General features: G+C 41.3%; 1 protein-coding gene across 1 annotated transcript in view; it reads right to left on the reverse strand.

Moving 5' to 3' along the window:
* The window catches only part of LOC124776770 (mitochondrial proton/calcium exchanger protein), a 106,784-nt gene extending 88,628 nt beyond the window's left edge, over positions 1–18,156 (reverse strand). The window contains exons 1-2 of the mRNA XM_047251946.1: positions 18,018–18,156; positions 17,334–17,845 (exon numbers count right to left, since the gene is read on the reverse strand). Coding sequence (XP_047107902.1) covers positions 17,334–17,845; positions 18,018–18,078 — 573 coding nt within the window. The 5' untranslated portion in view covers positions 18,079–18,156. The remainder of the gene's footprint in view (positions 1–17,333; positions 17,846–18,017) is intronic.
* Positions 18,157–19,188: the final 1,032 nt, after the last annotated feature.

A 19,188-nucleotide genomic window follows, 5' to 3' on the forward strand; every position in this document is an offset into this window, starting at 1 on the left:
AAGGACAAACAGCAACAGACGCCCACCAGAGAATGAAGGATGTCTACGGGGCACTATGCCTGTCAAAAGCTACCACTGTGGAATGGTACCCCAACTTCATGAGAACACACATCCCCATATCGAAAGCGTCGTTTTACCAACTCAAGTGAAAGACATTTGAGCACCCACCCTTTAGTCCTGATCTCTTCCTACATGATTATCATACCCCCAGTCCCTTAAAAAAGGATGGGAAGGGTCAACAATCCCTGTTGGATGAGATTCTCTAGCAGGCAGTTACGACTTCTTCACACAGCAGGACATTGAGTTTTATCAAACAGGTATCTTCAACATGGAGCATTGGTGGTTGATTGATTATTTGGGTTGAGGGGGGTGCTTGACATCATGGTCATCAGCATGTACATCTCATGGGGGAGGGGGGGGTGGGGACTCTCCTCACATACAGATCAGTTTATAATGTATTAAAGTCTGCTGCCCTTCCCCACCAATTAAGGGATGTGGCCTGACAGTTCACAAAATTTCACCACCCGTGTAACACTGGTATTGGTATCTGTGAGGATGGTGTCAGATCTCCTGTGAAACTGAGAGCTGCCCTAATATCAGTATACAGGTCACAAATAGCCACAATGTGCTGAACTGAAAGAGACATATCACAAACTTCACAGAGAGGAAGCCATGTGTGAAAGGGCTATGCCAAATAGGCAGTCTGGTAAGCGGAGCCCCCTTCAAGCAGTGAGGCTGACATGTAGTCCACCAAGCCTTTGTGGTTGATTTGAGTGACCACAGTCTGTTGTCTGTCACCTACATTCAGTCACCCACTGATGGATGATGTGTCTGTCAGAAAATGAGATGATGGTGTGCAACGGGATGGGACATTGACGGACAGCACTATCCCAACATGCTTCCTTGGCAGCTTTGTCGGCCATGTCACTGCCCTGTATCCCAATGTGGCTAGGTACCCAGCAAAAGATCACCTCCCTGCCATGGTGTTGGAGGCACTGTAAGGAGTCACGAATGAGTTGAATCAGCGAGTCTACTGGATACATTTGGTAAAGTGCTTGCAGTGCACTAAGAGAGTTGTAACAGACAAGAAACCTTGTACGGTGATGTCTGTGAACCCTCTCCAGTGCCATCAGAATGTCATATAACTCCGCATCATAATTTATAAGTTGTTCTGGAAAATTCACTTTAAAAACTCTATCAGGAAAAACAGCAGAACAACCGCGAGCATTCTCCTGCTGGGATCCATCTGTATAAATAACGATAAAACTGTGGTACATACTTAAAATAGACAAAAACAAAGTTGTAAAAACAAAATCCGGAGAACAAGTTTCCTTGTATTGTGTCAAGTTTAAAATCACTTTCGGCATCTGAAGACGTCAAGGCGGCAGTGCATTCCAACCCTGGGTGTGTATTTTGTTGCCCGAGAGATCCAGATCCTTGAGACAGTCTGTAGCACGTGTACCAAATAGCTTGGTAGCTTGGGGGGCAATTCCTGAACAGTCATTCAAATGTGGGTTGGACCACTGAACTAAATGCCAATGACTGAGGTGACGCTGAGATTTTCACTGCCTGTCGAGCCAAAAGGATATGTTGCCGAATCCAGAGTGGTGGTTCATCAGCCTCTGTAAACATACTCGGAACTGGGCTGGTTCAGAAGGCTCCAGTCAATATCCGAACGCCCTCATGGTGGACAGCATCTAACATCCTGAGGCAGGAAGGATGGGCCAATCCATAGACCACACTGCTATAATCTAAGCATGATTGAACAAATGCCCTATAAAACTGCAGGAGGCGGGACTTGTCAACTCTCCCACCAATCTAAGCATAATCGAACAAATGCCCTATAAAACTGCAGGAGGTGGGACCTGGCAGCTCTCCCACCAAGACATTTCAAAGTATTCAATGACTAGATGCCCTTTGTTCGTAGGTCTTTAGATGAGGGAGCCAAGTTAATTTAAAGTCAAAAATAACCCCAAAAAGCAAACAGTGAAAATGTAAAATATTGTCCCCCCATTATGAGCACTGGTTGGTTAAAACTCCGAGGAGCGTCGTTAAAATTGACGCATGTAGTCTTCTCTGGTGAGAACCAAAAACCAGTTATCCGGGCCCACATTTCCAGCCTCTTAATGGTCAGCTGTAGCTGCCTCGCCATCACTGTAAGATCAGGCGAAGAGTAGAAGATTGCTAACTCATCCACAAACGAAGAGCATTTGACAGGTCTCCTGACTGCAGAGGAAATGCCATTGATAGTTATGGAGAACAATGTGACACTGCCCTCGGGCACCCCATTCTCCAGAACATAGCAATCAGACATGGCTTTGCCAATGCAATAATGAAAATACCGGTCCTCAAGAAAGGATTGGATCAGAAGTGGCAGGCATCCACATAGTCCCCATCCATGAAGTTGGCGAAGGATGTTGCACATCCGAGTAGTGTCATATGCTTTTTTGAGGTAAAAAAACACCCAAACCAAATGGTTTCGGCAAAAGAAGGACTTCTGTATTGTCTCCAGTAGAATTAAGCTGTCAAGAGTGGAACAATAGTGCCTGAAACTGCACTGGGAGCGGTTCAGGTGATCCTGGGATTCGAGCACCCAGATGAGGCAGCAGTTGACCAACCGTTGAAGAGTCTTACCCATACAACTGGTAAGGGCAACACTGGTGGCTATCAGGGGTGCTACATCCTTGCCTGGTTTCCAGAATGGTATTAGTATTGCTTCCTTCCAAGTCATGGGGTACTGTCCATCAAACCAGATCTGAATGAAACAAGAGAGGAGCTGTCCTTTTGCTTCAGGGCACAGATGACAAAGCGTGGCATAATGGATTTCATCAGGACCTGCAGCAGTGTCTCTGGCTGCAGACAAAGCTGATTCCAGTTCCTACACAGAGAACGAAAGGTTGTAGACTTCCTCATTATGTGAGAAGAAATTGAGCTTCCTCATCTCTGCAGTCCTCTGGAGCACCTGAAAAGTGGGAGTTTGTCTGGATGACTTAGTAACAGTAAAGAAGTGTTCAGCTAAAACCTGAGCCATGTCTTCTGGCATGTCCACCGAGACCCCATTATTTGACAAGGCCATAAGGGGACGTGACCTACCATTGCCTGAAATCCGTCTTATTGATTCCCCAACTTGCGCCATGGACGTGGATCGTTTAATGGAAGTCATGAATTTCCTTCAGGAAGTCCTCTTCCGTTCTTTGATCACGCGCCCTGCATGTGCTCTCACAGACCTGAAGGCATGAAGATTGTAGTTGGGCAGTGTTTGAAGTTCCGAAGAGCTGTTTGTCTAACCCTGATTGCCAATCAACAGTAGTCATTCCACCAAGGTACAGACCATCGTCTGAGGTGGTTACTAGACCTGGGGATGGACTCTACAGCAGCCCGTTGGATCTGACAAGCGATATGGGCCACCGCCACCTGTGCACAATTCTTTTGTTCAAAAATAGCCTGTCGACTGTACTGTAACCAATTTGCCCTTTGTGTCATCCATCTGTGTGGTCTCCTGTTGGCCACTGTCCTAGTTGACAGACGGATTCACACTGGAAAGTGGTCAGTAGAATGTAAAACTGAAGCCACTTCCCACTGAACTGAGTCTGTAATTGCTGGGGAACAAAGAAAAAGGTCGATGGCTGAAAAAGACCCCGTAGCTGTGGAAAAGTGAGTCATCTGACCCAAGTTCATATGGCAGATATTCTCAGAATGGATGAGTTGTTCGATCACCTGACCCCTAGAGCAAGTTGTAGCCGAGCCCCACAGCACATTGTGTGCACTGAAGTCCCCCCCACAAGGAGGAATTTGTGTGGGAGTGCGCGGAAGAGTTCTGCCGGAGCGTCACATCCAAAGCATCATTAAGGGGCAGGTACAAGGAACACACTGTGATATTAAAGGGTGCAAGAACTTTCACAGAAATTGCTTGCATGGTCGTGGTAAGAGGACAGGCATCTGCCATCAAGGAATATGGTCACTCCACCTTTATCCCTGTCTGCAGTAGTATTGTCCTTCCTGTATGCGTGGTAGCCCATAATGCTGGTGTGTCTGTGACTAAGATGCGCTTCTTGTAAGCAAATACAGAAAGGTTTCCCCCGAACCAGTAGCTGAAATTTTTCCAGATGTGGCTGATATCCGTTCAAACTCCACTGCAACACAGAAGTCCCGGTCACAGCCATTGATTAGCGATAGTTGTCCTTTTCCTTCTCTCTTGGAGGCAGTGATTTACCGGGAAGGTCAGGGGGAACGTTAGCCAGTTCCTTGCCCTGCGGTTCCTCCGATTGGAACTCCATATCCTCAAGAGCAAAGTCCCTGTCAGAAAGAGAGAGAGCTCGCTGATCCAGAGGTTTAACTAGTGCTTTCTTGGACTTAGAACTACTTTTCGAAGGATGTCTTTCTTTACTGACAGGAGCTGGTTGCCTGGGTTGTGGGGATGACTTAGTTGGTTTCTGATGTTAGGTAGTGGTATGCGGCTTAGGTGGTAAGCCTATTGCTGACAGCTTCTGAACGACATCAGTTTCAAGTAGAGTGTTTCCCCCACAGGTACACCGACAAGTGCATGTGCTCGTATTTGAATCTGTGGTCCGAGTTTGTGTGGAGGCAACACACTTAGTGACTGGTGTCTTTAAGCGCTGATACAAAAGAAGTAGCAAAAACCAGTGGTTGCACAGCTTTGAAAGCTTTTTCAGTTTCACCATATGGTATACGTCTCTTTACTTTCAACTCCTGAATTTTCCTTTCCTTGGTGTAAACCCCACACTGGGTGATCCCCAGAGCAGTTTACACATTTCAGAGGAAGTGTGTAACAATTGCCTGACTCGTGAGCTGTGCCTCCACAATTGCCACATGTAGCCTTCATGTAGCTACATTTTGTATTCAGTCCCCAAACTTAACAAAAAATAAAAATTTTCAAATTTCAAAAACTCATAAAAAATTAAGGAAACATTTGTAAGTGTTCTTGCTCTATATGAGCCTAGTAGTGTATGATATCTAACTATAGTAAAAAAATAGACACTCAAATCGCTTCTTGTTTTTTATTTTTGGGCCTAAAAAGCGGATTTTTGAAAATTTGTATACCAAACTTTGGAAGTCATTTTGGCTTGTTATTTTTGAATTTAGAGTATTTTGTGTAATAGACAATGTTGTAGAGGACAATTTTCTAAAGCAATCATGTCAATTGCAATGTTGTAACTTAATCCAGTGCAGAGATATTCGTATTTTTGCTAACGTCTCTAAACTGAAACATCGTCACATGCTTACAAACGAAAATGGCCGCCATTCACTAAAGGACAAAGGTAAAATTTTTTAAAAAATGTTTTGAACTTCTCACTTTTAGGGTAATCACACACAAAAAAATTAAAGTATTTCAAAATGGTCAAGCAACCAACTTATTTTTACTGGACCACTTCATTTGGATTGACCCATAAGCAAAACAAGACTGCAACAAGGTGTTTATGTTTAGAAAAAGCCTGTCGGATTGCTGTTTCTGACCTAAGCAGATGATCATGTGGTGGACATTTAAAGATATTCATTGACCACACACACACACACACACACACACACACACACACACACACACACTGCTGTGTTGTAATGGAAGGAACAGAAAAGGAATAGTGGTCTGTGTAATTGTCCAGAAATAAAGCAGCACTGGACTGGACTCCTTATCATGGACATTATGCTATTTATGGCATGGTGAAGAGGGTTCCATTTAAAACGCTTCCTTGATGTACACTGCTTTACTATACAAGTCTGTCAGATGAAACTTCACCAATTAGGTACTTAAAAAGCTGTCGGGATAGACAAGAACCATATGAGTATGGGTAGCAAACCATGAAATCTCTACTTATGGAGTTTTTGAGTACACTGTGCCTTCTAGTATTATCACATGCCCTTTGTACATGATGAATTATGCTAAATAAACAGAGTCTCAATATGAAAGTCTGTTGAATGTCTGATTCCAAAGGGTCAGGCTGTTGGTGGTAGATTGGCAAATCTTCAGCCCACATTGACAGTGGCTGCAGGATCATCTGGTCTACAGTATCCAGACCAGACCAGACAATGGCTGACCATTCACTTCGAGTTCTTTCCTACACAGTGCAGCACTGCAATGCTTCTGAGACCTGTTCTGTCCTTCCCTGGTGTGAGAAGGGGGGCACCCAAACTGCCTCCTTCCATGATTCAAGAAATGGAACTGCGGCCATATTTTAGTAAAAGTTGTAGAAGACTGTCCTTTGGTTTACTTCCAAGATGTTGGAGTATAGTGTACTTGATTCATTCTGCAGTTGATCAGTGTTTGAACCGCTGCAGAACTACATACCTGCTTCTGATTCCTATGTAGCATTTCTTCACTCCAAGGCTGAAAAGATGCATCTCTGGCATGGTAGCCACATACTTAATTTGGTCAATCCATTCCTGGATACTGTCACTGTGTTCAAATAGAAGGTCTGTTCAAATAAATTCCAGAACTTTGCCCATAAAATTTTTCTACGCTTATATTTTACATATTGTGCATGGTCTCCTTTGAAATACTCTCCTCCACAATTAATGCACAGTTCCCAAAGACATTTCCAAACACGGAAGCTGTCTTAGTACATCTCTTGCTAGATCACACAAAGTGCTGTCTCTGAAAGTTTTCTTTTATCTCATCTTTCATTGCAAATCTTCATCCTTTCAATGGGATTTTCAATTCTGGAAATAAAAGAAAGTCCGCAGGACACAGGTCTGGAGAGTATAGAGGATGAGGCAGTACAGAGATTTTGTTTTATGTGCAACTGTCATGCACCAATAGGATGAATGTGCAGGTGCATTATTGTGATGCAAGAGCCATGAATTGTCTCGCCACATTTCAGGCCACGTCATTCTCACATTCTTGCAGGCATCGTTACATGTCCTGATAGTACCATTGATTAACAGTTTGTCCTTGTGGCATGAATTCATAATGAATTAATCCTTCAAAGTCAAAGAAAACTACCTGCATGGTTTCGACATTTGACCTGACGAGCTTTTCTTTGGTCTTGGGGAACCTTTCTGAACCACTGTGAAGACTGAACCATGGTCTCAACATCATAACCGTAGACCTGTGTCTTATCACTAGTTATGATTCTTTTAAGGAACATCTCGTTCTCATTTGCACAATCCGAAAGCTCTTCAAAGATATCTTGTTTTGTGTGTGTGCTTAAATTTTTATAGGGAATTAGTAACTTTTTAGCTCAACAGATTAAAAAATAATCAAAAGGCGTTAATTTAAAGTTATTTGTTCATTGCCTTAACAATACACTGCATCAGCCAAAATGAAATTCCACTGTGAATGCTGTTCTCGAACATGGGATGAGTTGGTTGATGATGTTGTTAAACAGCTGGAAATTGCTCTGACTACTGTCAAACGATTGCAGCTGCTGTGAACTGGTGTGTTGGAAGAACTCCTGTGATACCTGTACCAGAGGTACATTAAGTGCTATCCTCTCCCGTAGATCCTGTATCCTCTGCAGAAAGTTCAGGATCTGTAATTAATTGTCTACTTGACTGCGTGTCAATGGTAGATCTCCGTGTTCTGTGGATGCGGACCAGGGACGACTCAGGGTGTTGCACCGATCCCCCAACCACCAAGTATATGAGGTGCTGTCTTTCACTAAAACTGAGCCAGTGGGATACACTTCACCTGTTTTGGGGAAACCTGTTTTGACCAGCATCAGGAGGAAGCAAATGCAAAAAGGTACGGGTGTATTTTGGTGTGTATATCTGGGGGCCTCATTCAACATGTTGAAGATGCTATTCCCACAGCCAAGGAGGAGACTGGGTCCAATTAGCTGAAGATTGTGGCACATTGGAACAAATAATGCCTATTGTCTGGACTCCCAAGATCATTCTTGGGTCATTCCAGTGACTGGCAGAGTTTCAACGAAGCTCACAATTGGCAGCATTGCCCCCCAGAACGGATCGTGGCCCTTTGTTTCTGAGTCGAGTGGAAGGACTGAACCAAGACTTCGAAAGTCCTGTGCCAAGCTAGGCTGCACTTCCCGGACTTGTGCCATACGGTTCAGATCTGTAGGGTTCCCCTACATCTACATTTATATTATGCAAGCCACCCAAAGGTGTGTGGCAGAGAGCACTTTACATGCCACTGTCATTACCTCCCTTTCCTGTTCCAGTCACGTACGGTTCACGGGAAGAACAACTGCCAGAAAGCCTCTGTGCATGCTCGAATCTCTCTAATTTTACATTCGTGATCTCCTCAGGAGGTATAAGTAGGGGGAAGCAACATATTCGATACCTCATCCAGAAACACACCCTCTCAAAACCTGGACAGCAAGCTACACCATGATGCAGAGCACCTCTCTGGCAGAGTCTGCCACTTGAGTTTGCTAAACATCTCCGTAACGCTATCACGCTTACCAAATAACCCTGTGACGAAATGTGCTGCTCTTCTTTGGATCTTATCTATCTCCTCTGTCAACCCGACTTGGTACGGGTCCCACACGGATGAGAAATAGTCAATTATAGGTTGAACGAGTGTTTTGGAAGCCACCTCCTTTGTTGATGAACTACATTTTCTAAGGACTCTCCCAATGAATCTCAACCTGGCACCCGCCTTACCAACAATTAATTTTATATGATCATTCCACTTCAAATCGTTCTGTACGCATACTCCCAGATATTTTACAGAAGTAACTGCTACCAGTGTTTGTTCCGCCATCATATAATCATACAATAAAGGAGCCTTCTTTCTATGTATTCGCAATACATTACATTTGTCTATGTTAAGGGTCAGTTGCCAGTCCCTGCACTTCCCTGATACTTTCAGCACAGGGAAGGAGCATGTAGAGGAACTCTGGTTCAAGTTTAAAAGAATATTTGACCATGCACTGGATAGATATATATGCAGTAGATCAGTTCATAATGGGAGGGAACCTCTGTGGTATACAGTAACAGCAAAGAAACTTCTAAAGAAACAGAAACTACTGCATAATAGGTGCAAAACAAAGTGTAGGGCTATTTGAAAGATAGATACTGAATGAAACACATTTTGCTGTCAAGAGAGCAGTGAGTGATGCCTTCAATGACTACAGTACCCGAATACTATAGAGTGATCTTTCATAGAACCCAAATAAAATTTGTTCACATGTAAAAGCTGTTAGTGGCACCAAAGTTAAGTGTCCAGTCCGCAGGAACTGAAATTGAGGGTAACAAAGCAAAAGCTGAAATGCTTAAGTCCATTATCAAATGTTCCTTCAGAAAGGAAAAGCCAGTAGAATTGCCCACATTTAATCCTCGTACCACTGAAAAGATGAACAAGATAACTATTAGTGTCAGTGGTGTTGAGAAACAGCTGAAATCATTAAACTGAACAAAGCTCCAGGGCCCAATGGAATCCCTGTCAGATGCAATATTGAATTTGTCGACAAGTCAGCCCTCTTCCAACTATATTCTATCATAAGTTCCTCTAACAAAGCAACATGCCCAGTTCACAAAAAAGGCATAGGTCACATCCGTCTATATGAATGGTAGTAGAAGTGATCCACAAAACTAGCATCCAATATCCTTGACACTGATTTGTTGTACAATCTTAGAACATATTCTGAGCTCAAACACAATGAGGTTTCTTGAACAGAATGACCTCCTCAACGCCAACCAGCACGATTTCAAAAACATCGATCAAGTGAAACCCAACTCACTTTTCTCATGTGACATACTGAAAGCTTTGGATCAAGACATTCAGGTACATGCAGTATTTCTCGATTTCCAAAAGCATTCGACTCGGTATAGCACCTAAGCTTATTTTCAAAAGAATACACATGTGGAGTGTCAAGTGAAGTTTGTGACTGGTTTGGGGACTATTTGGTAGGAAGGCTGCCAACATGTTATCTTGGATGGAGAGTCATTGTCAGAGTAGAAGTAACTTTGGGTGTGCCTCAGAGAAGTGTGTTGGGACCCTTGCTGTTTATATTGTATATTAATGACCTTGCAAACAATATTAATAGTAAAATCAGGCTTTTTGCAGATGATGCAGTTATCTACAACGAAGTACTATTTGAAAGAAGCAGCATAAATATTCAGTCAGATCTTGGTAAGATTTCAAAGTGGTGCAGAGATTGGCAACTTGCTTTAAATGTTCAGAAATGTAAAATTTTGCACTTCACAAAATAAAGAAACGTAGTGGCTTATGACTATAATATCAATGAGCCACTGCTGGAATCAGCCAACTCATTCAAATACCAGGGTGTAACACACTGTAGGGAAGTGAAATTAAATGTACACATAAGTTCAGTCGGATACAGCAAGTGGTAGAATTTGATTTATGGATAGAATACTGGGTAAGTGCAATCAATCTACAAGGGAGATTGCTTACATATCACTCTTGTGACTGGTTCTAGAATATTGCTCAAGTGTGTGGAAACTGTACCAGATAGGACTAACAGGGAATACTGAACATATACACAGAAGGGCAGCACGAATGGTCACAGGTTTGTTTAATCCATGGGAGAGCGTCACAGAGATAATGAAGGAACTGAACTGGAAGGCTCTTGAGGACAGGTGTAAACTACCCCAAGAAAATCTATTAAAGTTTCAAGAACTGGCTTTAAATGATTACTCTAGGAATCCACTACAACCCCCTATGTATCGCTCATGTACAGATTGTGAAGATAAGATTAGGATAATCACTGCACGCACTGCAGTCAAATAGTTACTATTCCAACACTCCATACGTGAATGTTACAGGAAGAAACACTAATCTCTGGTACAATGGGACATACCCTCTATCACACACATCACGAGGGTTTGCAGAGTATAGGTGCAGATTGTGAGGTGAAGTTCTTTCTAATCTTGAATCATGAGCCATGGGACGAACTTGGTGGCAACACAATGCATTCCAAGATGTTGAATCAGGATTTCATGACAATTCAACTGAAATGTTGCATTCTTCTGCAACCTCTCGGACAGTCTGTCTTCGATTGGCACGCACAATTTTACTAACATTCCTGACATGAGCATCGCTGATAGACACAGAAGGGCATCCTGAATGAGGGTCGTCTTCAACAACTTCCATCCGGCCATTGTGAGAATCACTCTTAACACTGAGTATGGCTTAAAACACTCATCAATGTAGGCCTCCTGCATCATTTGGTGTGTCTCTAAAGGTTTTCTTGAGTTTTATGCAAAATTTAATGAAGACGTGTCACTCCTTGCACTCCGTCATCTTTAAATTCACAAACTGTGACACAACTTTCTATTAAATACACTGCTGAACAATAAATAACTGACATAAGACAATGTCACCTCCACCAGTAACACAATAAAAACAAAGGCGTGTGCTAGGAAGTCAACCACCTTTCACTCCAACACACCATTGGAATGAAATTACGAATGTTCTGGAATTTTCTGAATAGATCTTGTACACCCAGCTGATTGTACTGCATTTAGTTAGCCTTGCAACACAACCACTTTTTTGATACTGGATGTATCCAGATCAGAGAATGGTCACTGGTGTGAAATTCACTGACCATCCTCACTAAGCTGTGTCTCATAGGGATAGAGAGCAACCTTGTGATACCTGTAGCAAGGAATGACCAGGTAGCAATCCTGAAATGAAGCATGCTGTGCCCAGTATGCAAATGACGGTGCTTTTGAAAACAAAAGGAAATCAATAACTACACCCCTGGAGCAGACAGTAGCATTGTCCAATTACACATTGCATTCATTACAGTCAACATGGAGAAATGGTCAGGGAACCTTGCACTGATTTCTGTTAGAGCCTTAACTCCAAAAATGTCATTATGGGAGTAGAGTACATAACATACAAAGTTTCATATCAGCACACACTCCGCTGCAGAGTGAAAATCTCATTCTGGAAACATCCCCCCCCCCCCCCCACGGCTGTGGCTAAGCCATGTCTCCACAATATCCTTTCTTTCAGGAGTGCTAGTTCTGCAGGGTTCGCAGGAGAGCTTCTGTTAAGTTTGGAAGGTAGGAGACGAGGTACTGGCAGAAGTAAAAGCTGTGAGGACAGGGCGTGAGTCGTGCTTGGGTAGCTCAGTTGGTAGAGCACTTGCCCGCGAAAGGAAAAGGTCCCGACTTCGAGTCTTGGTCCGGCACACAGTTTTAATCTGCCAGGATGTTTCATATCAGCACACACTCTGGTGCAGAGTGAAAATATCATTCTGGAAACATAACATACAGTTACTTAATATGGCATATACAATATTACACCAACTATTTGCAAGCTTTGAGTGTGCGAGAGGGGTGGGGTGTGACATGTTTTGTTAACTATGACTGATAGACCAGCTTAAATTCTCCCCTCAGCAAGGAAATCTGTTTTGTTGGGGACTATATCTATGAAGTCTTCTTATCAGTAAGTCAGAGATGTATATCAAACATATGAACTAATACCATCCCTGTTCTAACACTTTCAATTCCTCCATGTGTGTCCTGAACTGAATTCATGAGTGATGGTTTTCTACATCTGCTTATACTCTCTTTGCCATAACTGCAAACATGCAATAGCTGATGATTCAGTGGAAGGACTTCTTCTTACCTCCAACAGACTTTATACGCTACACTGCTACTTCTGTAGATTTTCTTTCAACCCATCACCCAAATTAAGTGAGAGGTAGTCTCCTGGTTTTTGTATCGCACTTTTATGTTTCTTTTTGTCTTTTATCTTTTATTGGTGGGGACAAACAAGTTTGCTTACTGTGTTACGTATCAATCTTTGTTGTTATGAACCTTGCTCTCTGCCTGGTATCAGAGTGAAAATATGGACTGTTCTGCAACTACTGCCTGAGTAGACATGTTGATTTTTGCAACAGGCATCTTGGTCACTGAAGCAAAAGATGATGAGCAAGATGGTAATGGAAATGATTTTTACTATTTTTTTTCCCCTCGGCTTAAGGAATTTGCTTGATGACCTATTTCTGGTAACTCTTTTCCTCCCAAAATATTTTGAAGTTTTGTTTTCATGAAAAAAACTGATAAAATCTGTAAGTGAGCATGAGAGTCCTCCTTTCTGAGCCGTATCACTATATTTGCCACACATTACCTGACCATTACATGGAAGCATTGTGTAGTTGTATTACTAATACTTAAAACACATTGAAGCCTACTATTCACCCAGTTAATGTTTCTGAAATATGTTACTATTCCTTCTACTATTCCTTCAGACCATTCCTTGGCATTAGTTGTTAAATTTCATGGTACGAGACCATATATTTGTTTGAGTTAAGGAATTTACATTTTCCCCCATCGTAAAACAGTGTCCTCAAACCTCTTTTGCATTTAAAGAGCAGGTTACCATGTTTAAAAATGATCATTTCAAAAAATAGTGTACTGTTCCTAAGCTGTTTTCCTGATTTTAAGCATGTCATTATACAGTGTAATGCATTTTGGATATAGGAAGGAGACACTATTGAACATCTATTTTAATCATGATAAATACACCTTAATACACGTCCCCTTTCAGGTCCACTACTTACATTTATCTGTTACGTGGCTGTAGAATTTTCTTAGTTGGTAGGGTATTAGTACCAGGGAAACAAATGTTTAGCCAAAGACAGCCCAATGTGCAAAAGTAAGACAAATACAACTGATGTGCAGTGCACTCACCAGGGGCTGCCTGTTAACTACACTTGGCCAGCCTCCTTGCAGTGAACAGGAAGCAGTCATTTGATTGGAATACAGCTAGTCAGAACATCCAGTTAACTGGTGACAAAACAGGAGCTTCCGATTAGGGTGCTCCTTCCGGTTACCTGCAGTACTCTCAGACAAGGCAATAAGCAAACAAATGAGGCAGCTATTTGGTTAGTGTGTGTGTGTGTGTGTGTGTGTGTGTGTGTGTGTGTGTGTGTGTGTGTGTGTGTGTGTGTGTGTGTGTGTGTGTGTGGTATGCCTGAACTGGATTTTTGAAAGAATGGAGGACCAAAAACAAGCCATATGCAGGTTGTAAGGATAGTCCTAGTCCAAAGGTGAAGGAACATGTAGGCCTAATCTCTATTTAACACAATGCCGTACAGAAAGGAAAGCATGTTCATGAAAACTTTTGAAGATGATTGTCTGCATGCAAAGATACCAAGAACTTCTAGCAGGAACTGAATGTACACTGTATACAGTATTAAACTTCCTGGCAGATTAAAACTGTGTGCCGGACCGAGACTCTAACTCAGGACCTTTGCCTTTCGCAGGCAAGTGCTCCACCAACTGAGCTACCCAAGCACGACTCACATCCCGTCCTCACAGCTTTACTTCTGCCAGTACCTCATCTCCTACCTTCCAAACTTAACAAAAGCTCTCCTGCCAGGAAGTTTCATATCAGCGCACACTCCGCTGCAGAGTGAAAATCTCATTCTGTATACAGTATTATTCAAAACTCATGTCCCATAGGACAAATGGTGAACCAGAACACCACTGAAAAATTTTCAGAGGTGGTAGTATGGACCAAAACCAGAAAAAAATCCCAGTAAACACGGAATCTAAAATGTATACCTTAAGAGCTATGAGCACTACTTCATCTTCATCATACTGTGAAACAAATCTCTTCTATTGCAAGCTCTTTGCTGTCCATATTTTGAGAGGTGTTAGCATGGACCAAAACAAGGAACAAGTGTCCAGTAAACAAGGGCTCTAAAATGCATACCATAAGAGCTAGGAGTAGTTGCTCAGTACACGAGATGTGTGTCATGGTAGTTCATAGCTCTTAAGCCACGCAATTTAGGGCTGTTTCTTACTACACATTGATCCTTAATTTAGTCCATAGTACCATCTCAGAACATTTCTCAGTGGAGTTCTGGTTAACCCTACTTGCCCTACAGAAAATGATTTTCCAATAATCCTGTATAGTGAGCCATTAATGAGAAAATGCAATCTGTGCATAGTGTCACATACTGAGCTGTAAATCCACAATTGTTCTTTCCATGTTCCTCTCCAATGAACTGGCAATACAACTAAATTTTTTTAAATTGAGAAAAGTGAATGAGTGTTCTTATGGGTCTGATCAAGCCAGGAGGATACAGTGGCAGGGCAGCATATACTCTGTGTGGTGTTGTAGTATTGGCAACTCTTTTGCCTTCAGCACAAATTTCATGTGACTTAATGCTGTAATAGTAAAAGGAAACTTATGGTGTCCACAGCAGTTGCATCACTTGATAAGATAATTTTAACAGTGCGCACAATTAACAATGGCAACTGAACACAACGAAACACAAGTTGACTGCCAATCAAAATGGTCATTTATAATTTCTTATGGTCCCTAAATAAAGTTAGAGGATATTTTGTACACATTAGGTTACAATTTAATCACATCAAAACTTTCAGCAAAATCAGAAACAAGACACACAAGTAGGTTATTGAAAAATGACCGTGTCTTGGGCTATGCCACATACAAATTGCAGCAACCTAAACAATAATGGAAATTCTTGGACAGAGCAACATGTAAAAGAAGGGAAATGCAAGCACTCATCTATAGCAGATTGATGCGCAGTGCACAGTAACATGTAATCAATCACTAGCCCTTGCTCTTTCTCTATAAATAATACACACATTCTCACACACAAGCACACTTCATTTGGGTGTCTGTACAGCTGTATGTACGAATGTGTGCACTATTGCTGGGAAAAAAGCTACTGCTTGAAATCTAGTCTGAATGCTGTTTTCTGATCCACTACAGGTGAAAGGTTGCCTTTCCCTTATTTTATGAATTACAGCAGTAATATTTCTGGCTTCACAAACTCTCAAGTAAACTGTCACATTCCAACCTAACCTAAGGCTTGGGCTTTGTTATGTGTCTGCTCGCCAGCACACTTAGTTTCTCCCATTCACTACATAAATACAAAAATCATTAACTAACCCTAAAATTCATGACATTCAGATCATTCAAAAGTTATTCTGACAATCTGCACACTGAAGACAAATGTAGCCTAATCAATTTGTTTCTTCTGCTGATAGAAATCATTAGATTCAGCAATTCTCACTGGCTATGATAGGTATCAATGAATTGTCAATGTTAGCATGAAATGTTAGAGACATGGACACTGTAAGTGCACTTTAAGTCACTGTAAGTATTGGCAACTTCACAAGTTATTTTATGACTGCTCAGTGCTCAGGTCCAGATCCTGAGGATTTTAAGTATTTTGTTACATGTGTAATTTTTATTTTTTCTGTATTTTGTAAATAGTATGTCCAGAAGTGAAAGAATTAGTTTTTGTCTCTTTGTGCACAGCAGCGTGCAATTCTCAAATCAGGAAAATATTCTAGTGACTGCAATCTGCTTGCATTGCATGTCAAGCATGGTTGCTATTTTTTTCTCTGTTTACAAATCGAAGGAAAAAAGCTCTCTTTTAACAAACCATTAAAGAACCGGAAGATCCGAATATGTTATGCAGAGATGTATGATATGCCATGAAAGCTATCAGCAAGAACTAGGAAGATGTGGGAAAAACTAATTTCCCTCCCAAGTATGAACAGTCACATAAAAAACTGTGGATCACATTTCACTGACACAGAGTGCTCAGTCTCATGTGACATGAAGTGGAAAGAGCAGCTGACATCAAACTATAACAATAACAACACGCTGTGCAGTCCTGTGACTTTTTCCTCCCAGCTTTTCTTGGATTTCATAGCACTGTATTGCATTGCTATCTCCTGACAAAAGGATCATTAGAAAACTAGTTTATATTTTTGATTCAATGGGTGGTACTATCAGTAACCATTTACCACTCTTCTGTGTATCTAATGCACAAAAAATTGCATCAATTTAATGGTAGTCAATTAAAAAATATATTTTACAGAAATAGTAAATAATACCTAGTTATTTGTTCTGCATCCCTCAGAGTTTCTCTACATCAAGTGCAATGTAAAATATTTAGCGATGAATAGCTCAGGAGCTATAGTGCTGAGTCTGACCACTGCTTACAAACTGTTACACCATGTCTAACTGCAGACTATACGAAGAACTACTGAAACCTGATACACCTATCACAATGCTGTCTAGGTTCAACTGAGTGACAAACTACAGGCTGAAACTGCCAAGATTGCTGGGGGTGGGGTTTTCATTAGTTATCACAGTTTTACCAAATGTTGTCCTCCAAACGGACATTAGATTTACCTTTTGCATAAGAAATATGAAGCATTAAGAAAGTGTGTGATTTTGAGAATGAACGCTAATAGCATGCATACATTTACGAGTGAAACTCGTTAAATGACGTTAGATAAGACATTCACTAAAGTTACAAGCATGAAATGTGAGGTGGTTTGCTGCTAGGTCTACTAAACTAACTTACAAGAACTACAGTGTTATTTAGAAGTATCGTGAAATATATTTCACATACGGTAATGTAATTAATATGAGAAGTAAGACTTACAAGCCTATGTTCCCGTCTCGTTAAACTCTTGCCCTGCAAAATTCTCCATGACAGTTTCAGAGATATTTTAATGTCAATAAACAGTAATCTGAATCCGTGGTAATAATGAAGGACTTCATCCACTATCCTCTGTCTTATAGTTTTCTTAACTTTCACTGGCACTGGAGCATCTGGTGGCTTCTCTCCCTCCTTTAGTTTACTCTTTATTGCTTGAACCGTTTCTTCTACCTTTGACGATGGTTTTAGGGGCGCTTCTTTCCGAAGAATCGGGCCGGCATAGAATCTTCTCACAAAAACAGCACTGTGAGGTCTATTTGTTCCGGCAACATAGCCGGAACTGAATTTACCTCTAGTATTCGTTTGTACGTAAGCGAGAGAGCTAGTCCGTATTATTTCGGGCAGTAACCACTGTATATTCGTTGTGTAACAGTGTTTCTGTGTTAATAGTAATGGAGCTAATCGTACCGTTGGATGTTTCGCAATCACATTTCGCTGATGACAACCACAGCATCCTGCAATACACAAACAGGCATGTCAGTCCGAAACAAAAAGTAAGAGCATGACAACAAATTACAATGATAAACAATGACAAACACAGAAGAAACATGACATCATTTCGCACATGCTCCTTAGATAATCACACATGAAAGTATTGAATACGCATACAGACACATGCGTACATACCTTTTGCAATATTTTTCCACTGACGAACTAATGACTTTTGGGGGATGGCCAAACTATTCATGTTTCACCTAGCCGCAAACACCCACACGCACAAGAGCACTGCCATCACTGATCATAGATTCCGTATTACTTTCATCGAAGTACCACCAACTCGAATGAAATAAATTACATATCGATAGTAACAAAATTGAAAATCTTCAGTTGGCTCGTTTCGGATTTATGTTTTCCATACAAGTATAACAATAATATGTAAGTCATGTGCTCTGCGAAATCAGATCTCCATTTCATAATATTATATGGGAAGTCTCTGCGACGAACCACACGAAAATTCAAGTGGATAAATAAAGAAAATTTCTAACTCAGCCAGGATGTCAATTTGTTATTCACAATCACTGCAAAAAATTTTTAGAATAAAAATTAGAAACCAGTCCTTTTCGCAAACAAAAGTCACAACTGACAGTGCAATCTTCCATATATAGTCGAAATGAAATATAGATGTCACATGCAAACATTTAGATAAAACGTAAGGTTTAACAAATTATTAGTACCCCACTCTAAAACAACAATATGACTGGAATGAAACTTTTACTCAGAGAATTCTGTGATTAACACAGTATAAACTTTGGTTTTTAAAAGTGCAATTAAAATTTGTTATCATTTTAAAATTACGCTTGAAAGCTAATGTGGTATGGGCCGACCTAGAGCTCATGAAGTTAGTCAATATGTGCAACGACAGTTCTTATCATATTCAATAGCAATGTAAAATCGTATGATGATAGTTAATAGGGTAAAGCCCGGTCCACACGCAACGATCTGCCTGCGCAGACATTGGCGCAGATGTCTGTACACGCAAAAGATCCCTGCTTGGCTTGTTCACACGACACAAACCCCAATCTACTACTCGCCCGCCATCTGTCGGTGTAGAAAAGAAACATCAGTGGCAAGCGACTACGTTCCCCGTAAACGTCAAAAATTTAATTCAGTTATTTTTAAATATAGAAATGGAGGAAGTTCTGTTGTGGTCTGTGTTCGCAACTTGTGTTGCAAAAAACATTCAGACCAACCGCAGGAAACAGAGAAAGCGGTCAAATAGTGTAGACAGTGGTTGCTAAAGCGAAAGCAGTTTTCTCACGTAAATTTACTGCGAGAGTTGCAGGGCGAACCTAACAAC

The sequence above is a fragment of the Schistocerca piceifrons genome, chromosome 1, assembly GCF_021461385.2.
Source record: "Schistocerca piceifrons isolate TAMUIC-IGC-003096 chromosome 1, iqSchPice1.1, whole genome shotgun sequence".
Classification (NCBI taxonomy): domain Eukaryota; kingdom Metazoa; phylum Arthropoda; class Insecta; order Orthoptera; family Acrididae; genus Schistocerca; species Schistocerca piceifrons.